This window comes from Azolla caroliniana, unplaced genomic scaffold (assembly GCF_043228905.1).
Source record: "Azolla caroliniana isolate FFs.n. ecotype wild unplaced genomic scaffold, voAzoCaro1.0.p SCAF_394, whole genome shotgun sequence".
Lineage (NCBI taxonomy): Eukaryota > Viridiplantae > Streptophyta > Polypodiopsida > Salviniales > Salviniaceae > Azolla > Azolla caroliniana.
Window position 1 is genome coordinate 645 of NW_028230829.1, and position 10,928 is coordinate 11,572.

General features: G+C 40.9%; 1 protein-coding gene across 1 annotated transcript; it reads left to right on the plus strand.

The window, feature by feature from the left end:
* Positions 1-1,065: 1,065 nt before the first annotated feature.
* Positions 1,066-3,935, plus strand: LOC147848322 (cytochrome P450 94A2-like). The gene has a single exon (XM_087338492.1). The coding sequence runs from the start codon at positions 1,267-1,269 to the stop codon at positions 3,484-3,486; it is 2,220 nt and encodes a 739-aa protein (XP_087194618.1). The 5' UTR covers positions 1,066-1,266; the 3' UTR covers positions 3,487-3,935.
* The last annotated feature ends 6,993 nt before the right edge of the window (positions 3,936-10,928 follow it).

The following is a 10,928-nucleotide window of genomic DNA, read 5'->3' on the forward strand; positions in this document are numbered from 1 at the left end:
GGATTTTGTGGACTAGTAGATATCAAGGGATATTTCAAGAAATTCAGTGGAATGTTGTGAATGTAGTCAAGGAGACTTGGTTGACTTTGGTGCATACACGGAAAGGAGAATATGATGCTATCAAGGGTGATTTAGATATAGTCTTTTGAAAGCAAGAGGTTTTTAAGAAGAGATGGGAAATGATGAATGCCTTTTGCATGGTTAATGGTTGTATATGTTGGAGGTATCAGCCACCTCTCTAGGTATTTCCTCCATCGACATGAGGCACTATTCATATATAATTAAAATCACTTTAGACATAATATAAACCATTGTTGGAAAATAATTATTATTATTATTATTGTGGAATTTCTCCTGGCTTTGAGATTTCCCATTAGTAATATTTATATATAATGCTAAAAAAATGTGTGATTGATTTCTTTTTTGGGACCATCATATATTACTTACTCGTGGGAAACTTCACTTTGAGGTAAAAACCCACAAAAAATAAAGCATACAGAAAATATCAGTACGCGCTCAAAGTAAGGCTGAAATCTCAGTAGAGTGATTTCTTTTCCCAGTTTTGCAATAAGAAAAGGTAAACTTTCACTTTATAACATTAAAAACAAGAAAGATTACACTCCTTGTCTACCTTGGCACACCTAACCATTTCCATTCAATAAAACGGTAAATGGTGAGAAGTTGGCAATCATTAAATACTCTACCCAACCAGCATCTAACCAAAGAAAATTATCATGACGCAATATTATACGAGGTATAACTTAATCAAGTGTCCATGGAAAAAGCACTTGGCCTAGTGTAAATAGTTCGTGGTACTTCAATACTGTAATCTATGTGTTTATTTAATTTGAGAGTACATATTGCCTTTATATACATTATTTTCCTGTGTTGGGATGATTCATTTACACTTCATTCAGTTGCTTATCTATTTTCTTGGTGTAATAAACACGATGTTGGATAGGTCATTTAAATTTATGAGCGAATCCTAGATCATGCATGGTTGGCCACGACATTGTTACATTTGGGTAGATATACATTTAGGAGACATCAAAGCAATATTCTCAACTACCTCACATCCGTAGCATACATATATTGACGTATCTTCCATTAGGATGAATTCAAGATCAAGCATTTGTAGATGTTAAGTTCTCTCCACAAACTTTGTAACCTAGTGTTCAAAGCATATTCTTAGTAAATCAATATAGTCTACAACATAATCCAATTTCATTTCAAATTCTTTGAGAAACCCTACAAGTTTATCATCCCATGGAGTTTCTAAGGAACATAGATATGATGGTTTCATCATTGCTTTCAATCCCTCGAGAGATTATGATACCGGTGAGCCTAATCATTACCATGTTTTTATGGTGGTTGTTTGGCCCTCCACGTGCCCTACCTTTCATAGGGACAGCAATCCCCTTGTTTCGAAACATCCACCGATTGCATGACTTTGTAGCCGAGATAATGTACGATGAAGATGACCTAACGTTCTCAACCAAAATCTTCGGGATGGAGTTCCACACTACGGCTGACCCACTCGTCATAGAGCACATGCTGAAGACCAACTTTCCCAACTATAGCAAAGGCTTTAGGTTTCACATGGTCATGGAAGACATGTTAGGGGACAGCATCTTTAATACGGACGGAGACCAATGGAAGTTCCAAAGGAAGATGACAATCAATGGCTTCTCGGCACATTCTCTTAAGACCTTCATCCTCCGCACTGTCCAGAATGAGGTCACGAATCGCCTTGTCCCAGTCTTGAAAGAAGCATGCTCATCGTCTCCGGCAATGAGTATAGATTTACAAGACATCTTTATGAAATTTGCTTTTGATAATGTGTGCCAAGTGACCCTGGGTGTAGACCCAGCCTGTCTAGACTTGTCTTTAGAGAATGGGCCTCTAGTGCAGGCGTTTGATGACGCCTCGGAGCTCATCCTCAAGAGGTTCTTCTTGCCCAACTGGCTATGGAAGTTCGCCAGGGCCATGAATGTGGGCCCCGAGAGGAAGCTCTCCGAAGCCCTACATGTGGTGCATAGCTTCGCCATGAATGTGATCGCAAGGCGGAAAAAAGAACACCTGATGAAGGATAGGCAAGAAGCATGTGATCTTTTATCAAGATTAATGAGTATGGTGCAATTCAATGAGACAGATAAGAAAGTGGGAGAAGACAAGAAGCAATATGCTGGTGATTACGAGAAGCTATATCTGTCAGAGGATCGGAAGAAAGATGAGTTCCTTCGTGACACTAGCATTAGCTTCATGGTAGCTGGGAGGGATTCCTCCTCTGTTGGGTTGACTTGGTTCTTCTGGTTGCTTATCAAACACCCTCATATAGAAGAAAAAATCTATGACGAGGTAACTAGAGTGCTGCAAATGCGGAAGAAGCCTTCCCTGGAGGAGTCGGCAAAGAAGAAGAAGAATCACAGTGCAAAAATAGCTCCTGATCCCTGCGATGGTCTTCATGGCCATGTGGAATCGAAGAAGATGATGATGGTAACAGAGCCTGGTCAAGATGGTGAACAAGGTAAGCAATGTAAGCAAGATGAGGTGAAGTTTGGTCATAGGGTTCATTTGGATATGGTGCATGAATTTGGTCAAGCAAACCATGTAGAAGATGAGAAGGAGTGTGGCCAAGTCAAGAAGCATATAATTATTGAGGATGAGTGTAGTCAAGCCTTGTATGGTCAAGGTATGTATGTGGGTGGGGAGAAATCAGGCCAAGCTAAGAATGGCCATTTTGAGCATGATTTAGCTGGGGATAAGTTTGGTGATGAGTCCACGCAAGTTAAGCGAAGTGAGAAGTCTAGTGTGAATGAATATGATGGAGTGTACAACATTGGTCAAGAGCATAGTCAAGATATGCAAAGTGAAGACGAGGAAGAAGAGGAAGAAGAGTTCACATATGATGAGCTGAAGGGGATGACTTATCTCCATGCTGCCATACACGAAGGGCTAAGATTGTATCCTCCCGTGCCTCATGACATAAAGCTCGTGGAGGAGGCGGATGTGCTACCCAACGGGACCAAAGTCGCCAAGAAAACACACCTGATATACAATGCGTATGCCGTGGCACGAATGGACAAAATATGGGGCTCCGACTGCCATGAGTTCAAACCTGAACGATGGCTCGAAAAGACTGACACAATCGCGGGTGACGAGGACAATGTAGGCACGTTTGTGCAAGTAAGTCCATACAAGTTCCCGGTGTTCCAAGGGGGCCCGCGCACATGTATAGGTAAGGATATGGCCATCCTCCAGATGAAGTGTGCGGCAGCTGCCATCATCCGCCGCTTCCGAATCTCGCTCGCCCACCCAGACTTCGAACCCTACTATGGCATTGCCATCACTCTCAAAATGTTGGAGGGACTTCCTGTCAATGTCCGTCGCCGCTCCTCTTCTTCAACTTCCATGTTACCCATGACCAAAACTAGCGAGGTCAATGTCAAGGCTAGGCGATCTATAAACTTCCCTAGGATCCCTTAGAGCACACCAACTTTAAGTTTGCACGCATACTCCAAAACTCTCTCTCTCTCTCTCTAAGATCGCTATTAGGGTTCTTCCAATGAAACTTAAGGAAAATCTTTAAATGTCGCTAGCCTCGGACAAGATCCCTTGAAGTTAACATTTATGTGTTGTCTAAATTTCGCGAATATTCATTTGGCCTCCTCAAATTTAACTTATGCTCTATCCCTTGCATGCCCTTTTGTTGGATAAAGAATTCCATTCAGCTCTTTTTATAAGCCTCTTTGTTTTTTTACTAGTACTCCCACCCTAAAGTGACACTCCTATTTGTATTAGCACAATCTAAAGAGACTGTCCTATTTTGTATCACTAACTCATAAAGAGGCAATCTAATGAGCCTTATTTGAAAAGTTTTTGTAAAATTTGTATGTTTTATTTTTTATGAGTAACTGTAAAACTACTCTCTCTCTCTCTCTCTCTCTCTCTCTCTTTTGGGTGTTTTGCTTTTTATTATATTGGGCACATTAATTTACAAAGTCATGAAGCCATAATTTGTGTATTGATTTATTGGGCATCAAGCAATATCTTGGTCTGCTACATCATTGTTTCTTAGAGAAATGTCTTCTCAATAGAATCTGGTATCTAATTCAGCTTGACTAGTAGTGGCATGCCTTAATTCAAATTTTCTTGGAGAATGGATTTTTTATTACTATAATAATTCCAAGTCCCTCGAAAAGGAACTTCACACATGCCCCATCATTTCATTCCTTGTTGCTTTCTCCTAATGAGTCCTAGCTTTATTTCAGATATTTTTCTCGAACTTAACTAATTGATAATTGTTGATTTGACATATTGATGTGAAAATGACAAATTAATGCACTCCTACTAATTACATTGAGAACAATAAAACAAACAAAATTAATGATCTTACATGGGCTCCACATTATACGTCAAAGGCAAACTCGGTTCCTTTATTGACATACTAGGAGTATATCTAATCAAGTATTCATAAAGAATATTTTCTTCTTTAGGTAAAATCATGATGTAGACATGCATGGACATTCAATCTACACAAAGAAAATTGACATGCTATGATTGGGTCGTTGCATATGAGTTATCTTGAGTATCTCCTATGTATAAGTGTTTCTCAACTTGACATTACTCTTGATAGACAACCATCAATTATAGATGTCCAACTACCCTTGTAATCTCTCAATGCGTCAACTGGTGGATACGAATTTATAGGTTAAAAAAACAATGACAAATTCTAGGGTCTATTGTTCTCCGATTACAAAGAACTTTGTCAAAAATAGGAATGTGATGAGACTCGCGATCATTGAAGTGGTAGGTAGACTTGAGTACTTTATCAACCTCTAAATGCCTTGGCTTTATCGCATTTTATATCTATTTATTGCCTTAATCATAATTTGACCTTAATGTTTTCAATACAAACTTTAGGGGGTCAATATCTAAATGTTCACAAACACTAGTACCTATTCTAATATTGACAAACTATTTACCAACGGATTCTTGTCTATGGGTGATTTTTATTGATAAAATCAATCCACAAAGTGTTCTGATTTTCACCAATGTGCTACATAGGAGCCCATCTAAAGAGTAGAGATCCAATTGTACCAAGTCAAATTGTCAATGTAAAAAAAGTAGGTTTTCTACATGGCTTAAATAATTCAACAATTTAGATTAAATGGACATATGAATGAAAATATCCTAGCCAAGAAATATCTTTTCAATAACAACATTTTTTCTTTCACATAAAAATTCAAAGTAATGCATTGGTCAAAGCTTGCAAGAGAACATGATTTCCAAGTGCATCCATTTAATTTTTTATAGAATGTATGCGTTTGATCACCCAAAAGACGTTTTTTGGACAGTGTGTAATGAATCTAGTTTAATCATATTAACAATAGAATATTGCAATCCTCTTGTTCCCCATAGCCCCCTCATAAATCGAAGAGAACTTTTAATTAGTGCCTTTGAATAAGAGACCAAGGTGGACAACGAGATCTATCTTGAGTAAAATTCAATATGGCCTCACAATACACCATTGCATATACCTAATATACCCACAAATTCCCAAATCTCACTCTTTGGGATGTCATATCACATCAATTTCAATATGGCCTCACAATACACCATTGGATACACCTAACATACACATAAATACCCAAATCTCACTCTTTGGCATGCCTTATAACATCGTGCTTCATTCATACTATGCTTTTGCATCTTTATCCACGACCTCTAGAAATTGTTATGTGTTGATATTGCATTGGGACGTTACTATTTGGAGTCTCACAAAATGTCAAACCATAGCCATTACATAGAAATCAAGAGAGTTATCATCATTTAATAAATCAATAAACTCATCACACATACTTCATCAATTCTCATAAACCATTCTAAATTTGTCAATTTACTAAATGAGAAGTTTGAAAATTTTGAAATCCCACACTCCACTCATCAATATGTTTCGGACTTTGATGACTATATCTTTCCTCTAACTTATGCATCATGTTTTCAAGAAGCTAGCAACACATGTTCTTAGTACTTAGTCTAGACTCTAGAGCACAAGATTTTGTTTTAGCATGTTGAAAACTTATGGTTAATGGATTAAAATTTAACACCCTTGTGTACAAATAGCAAACAAGGCCATCTTTAATGAATACAAAACCTTCTAAACTCAAATTATAATCTCCTATAAAGGATTGAAAACCATTCTTTTAGTAGATCTTCAAGAACCCGAAAGCTTTGAGTTAATTTTTTAGTGTGTAGTAGAGCTTTAAATATTTTGTAGAGGGGATATTTGGCCAAAATAGTTCTCCTTTCCCATAAGCTAATAAAAGTATCCCTTAAAATTCATCCTTTATCACAAGCTCTCAGAATACAAAATAACACCTCAAACCTAATAGCGTGCATGTGCACACACACATGGAGAAATACTGATACAAGAGAATTTGATAACATTGACTTTTTAATGATGTTTCCCATTTTGTAAAACAACCATACGTAGGATTGTAATGCATTATGGTTCATTATGCATTCTAGAATCATAATCCACACATTTATGGTTGCACATTGGAGTACTTCTCAACTTTAAATACATGCAATTCTTGATTCCTCCATGACAATAAAACACCTCATTTTGACAATGAATTGAGCTCATTCTTAGATTCATCGATAGCTTTTTCCAAGCATACTTACAAACATGGTGGTTTGTGAATCAGGCCTTGAAGTTTCCTCTACCACTTATCTCCTGGACCTCACTCCACTTTGATAGTAAAACCTTCTTCTTCTTTTTTTCTTCTTTTTTTCCAAAAAAAACTCCTTCCATTAGTTATAAAATTTTACAAATGAGACGATTATGTACAAATCCCTATAGGGACGCGATAGTTCCATCTTATGTGGATGCCCACTGACTCAAATAAGGGAGAGGACAACCATTGTTGGATGAAGGCTATTCATTGTCTTTCAACTCCATCGGAGCCGCCCTTAAGGCCATCATATTGTCTCTTTAAAGTGGCTACAACTTCACTCCATATCTCTTGCAATAACCTTGTTGGATGTGCGGTTTGGTTGGAGAAGACTCACCTACATCGTTGTTTCCATAGAATCCAAAGAGTTATTGGGTTGACCAATTCCAAAACCTCTTGAGATTTGTCATTAAGAGGAGTGGAGTGGACATTGTTGGGATTTCGGTCCCTCCAGATGGGATGTCCGGAGATGAATGACGGCAAGCCCGGTTGCGGTTACGGAGCCGGATGACGAAGACCTTGGCTACGGAGCCGGATGATGAATACCCCGGCTACGGAGCCGGATGATGAAGACCCCGGTTACGGAGCCGGATGCTGAAGACCCTGGCTACGGAGCCGGATGATGAATACCCCGGCTACGGAGCCGGATGATGAAGACCCCGGTTACGGAGCCGGATGATGAAGACCCCGGTTACGGAGCCGGATGACGAATGTACCCGGAGAGAGATCCGGATGCGGGGACATATTTGTGAATATGTTTGCCAAGAGCCCTTGAGGCTATATTTGTAAATAGCCCGAAAGTCATATGTGTATAAATATGACTTAGGGCAAACAGTTTGATGTTGTTGCTCATTTTCATGAGAAGTGAGAGCAGCCGAGAGCGAGTGAGAGAGAAGGAGGAAGGAAGAGGTCGACGCCTCTGTGTATTACCGCCGCCTGTGGCGAAGACAGTGAGCTCAAGGTTGTTGCCTTGTAGCTTCACCATTGTACATCCCTGTTCATAGTGATAGTTGGAGTTTGAGGACTCCCGTGGTTTTTCCCATTTAGGGTTTTCCACGTAAAACACTCTGTGTACTTTTCTCTCTATTGTCTTCGTGAATTTTGTATTTCCTGTTTTCTGGAGTTGATCCTATTCCTCGGTTGTGGCCGAGTGGTGGTTTTTCAACAGACATTGCCCCTAGAGGAGAAAAATACCTCTTGTGCTTTTATCACCAAAGTCATCCCCTCCTCTTAATGCTCGTATCTGCCAACTGCGGTCTGCCATGATAGTCAACATATATTTCCCCACTTGATTGAGCCTTGCACCTGGCATAATTGCAACAAGCGGCCAACCCCCCGCCATATTCGATGGGACGTTGGGTAGTCCCATAGAGCGTGTCGTATTGATTCTACTGCATATATTTCCCCACTTGATTGAGCCTTGCACCTGGCATAATTGTAACAAGTGGCCAACCCCTCGCCATATTCGATGGGACGTTGGGCAGTCCCATAAAGCGTGTCGTATTGATTCTACTGCATGTGGGCACTCTACACAATTAGGAGAGCTAAGGTTCCCACGTTGCCATGCTCCCACCGGTAGGGACTTATGTATTAATAGCCATTAGAACGTGGTAATTCGCCTCACGTGTTGTTGTTTCCAGATTTTCCGCCAAAACTTGGTGATTATTGTGGGAGGAACTTGAAATGTGTGCCAGACCTTTGCAACAGCTAACTCTCGGGCGGTTTGACCAGCTAGAATGTGGTGACCCAATCTAGTTGTGAATTGGAATAAAGGGATGGGTTTGCTTCCTTGCCCCGCGTAGGGATCACGCCATGTCCATTGCAAAAGGTCCCAACTGATCTTACGTTGTCGTGATGTGGCATGCTCGAGAGTGGGAAAAACCGCCGAAAGGGGGGGTCAAAAATGTGCATGTGCAATGTGTGTGCACACAAAGCGATTAGTTGTGCATATGCAAAATAAAAGGGAAAAGAAAGAGTAGAAAGGATACATAGAAGCCCGTGCAAAAAGTAAGAGAGAAGAGAGATAAAATGCAGAGGAGACACAGACTAAGAAGTTATAGAGATAGAATTATATGTTGTTAAAGTGAGAGTTAGTGGGTTAGTGGATAGTGACATTGACTACTAGTTAGAGGTACATGGTTCAAATCTAGGCTTACAATGTAGTGTGATTTAAGGAATTTTATTCCTTTTTCATTTAGACAAATTTGGCGACCCCCCCTTCTTTTTTCCTATAAAAGGAGGTCGAGGGGGGCTCATTCGGGAAGACGTTTTGGGAGGAGGAGACTATCGCCAATTTTCCTTCGAAGCTCTTCATCTTTTTATTCATCACTTCTCTTCATCTCATACCCCTTCATCCCCCCATCGCCACGTGTTCGTCTTCTTCGTGTCGGCACTCGAAGTGCTCGTGAGCCCAAGTTTCATTGGCTCGACGTTGCTCCGCCCTGTTCGTCATTGCGAGCCCGTGTGCTCGCCATTCGGGTGGTCGTGGTTCGTTCTCGTGTGTTCATCTTCGCCATGTTCGGATTTGCTTTTGTCTCTAAGGGCATTTAATATTTATGTTTTGATTGAGCTTGTGGTTAACTATAAGTTGCCATTGTAAACAAAACCCTATTTTATAAAGGGTCCTCTTGCGTTGGAATCAAACACGTATTTATCTCTTTGGTCGATATCATTCGTGTTTCTTTCTCTCCTTCTTTCTTTATTCGTGTCTTCCTTGTACGTTTGGTCGTCTTGTGACGAGGGAGCGTTTCGGGCATGCCCATGCACCTCTCCTCCTCATAAAGACGTACGAGCATTTGTGCGTGTGTTTGTGTCTTTCGTGTACGTTCGACCGTCTTGTGACGAGGGACCGTTTCGGGCTTGCCCATGCACCTCTCCTCCTCATAAAGGCGTACAAGCATTTTGTGTGTGTGTTTGTGTCTTTCTTGTACGTTCGGTCGTCTTGTGACGAGGGGACCGTTCGGGCTTGCCCATGCACCCTCCTCCTCATAAAGGCGTACGAGCATTTGTGTGTGTGTTTGTGTCTTCCTTGTACGTTCGGCCATCTTGTGACGAGGGAGCGTTTCGGGCATGCCCATGCACCTCTCCTCCTCATAAAGACGTACGAGCATTTGTGTGTGTGTTTGTGTCTTCCTTGTACGTTCGGCCGACTTGTGACGAGGGAGCGTTTCGGGCTTGCCCATGCACCTCTCCTCCTCATAAAGACGTACGAGCATTTGTGTGTGTGTTTGTGTCTTCCTTGTACGTTCGGCCGACTTGTGACGAGGGAGCGTTTCGGGCTTGCCCATGCACCTCTTCATTACCAGATCAAATGTAGTTGCGGACCAGTCGTTGAATCTGATGTATACTTTCCTTGGAGATTGTCCAACACGATAGACTGTACCATGCTATTGCGAGTAGTACCTGATTTTTTCGAGCTCCACTGTATCAACTTTTGTCGAATGGAATGGATAACGGGTGCAATCATAGTCTCCAACGGTATGTTGAAACCAATTTGGAAACCCAAATATTTGGTGCTCACTCCTTGATTGATCCATTTGAAAGCGGGACGTGGGTGCCACACCGGATGTGTTTCCTGAGAGAGCCATATTGCGCAAGATTTGTGCCAATTGATCATGGCATTGAATCTCTTGCAAAATACAACTAGCCCACTTTCTAGCTTTTGGAGGTTTTCCAAGTCCCCTTGTAGGTAGACCGTTGTGTCATTTGCAAATTTATATCCAAGATGCTTTGGTGAGAATGAGGTACGGGAAGACCACGTAGGTTGAGATGTCGCGAGTTGAGAACGCAAGAGAGTGCTTCAGCGTATAATAGAAATATGGAGCTAGTGGGCATCCCTGTCGTACAGATTGAGATATTCGGAAAAAGGGGCCCCTTTCACTTGCTAGTGAAACGCAACTGTTGTCATTCCTATAAAGTCCTGCAATGCCTTTGATCCATGTCTCTTGAAAGCCGAGTTTCCCCATCACACTTTCTAGAAAGTTCCAACATACCTTGTCATATACTTTCTTAAAATCTAGTAGCACCACTGCTACCTTGTTGTTGATACGCTTGGCAAGGGCTATTGCTTCCCAGAATGAGAAGAGGTTGTCTAGATAGCAAAACCTTGCTTTATAAAAAAATATGAATGAGGTTGAGTCAAGGGAAAACCTTGTATATTAATGTTTTGCAAAACTTTTGTAACATTCTAGA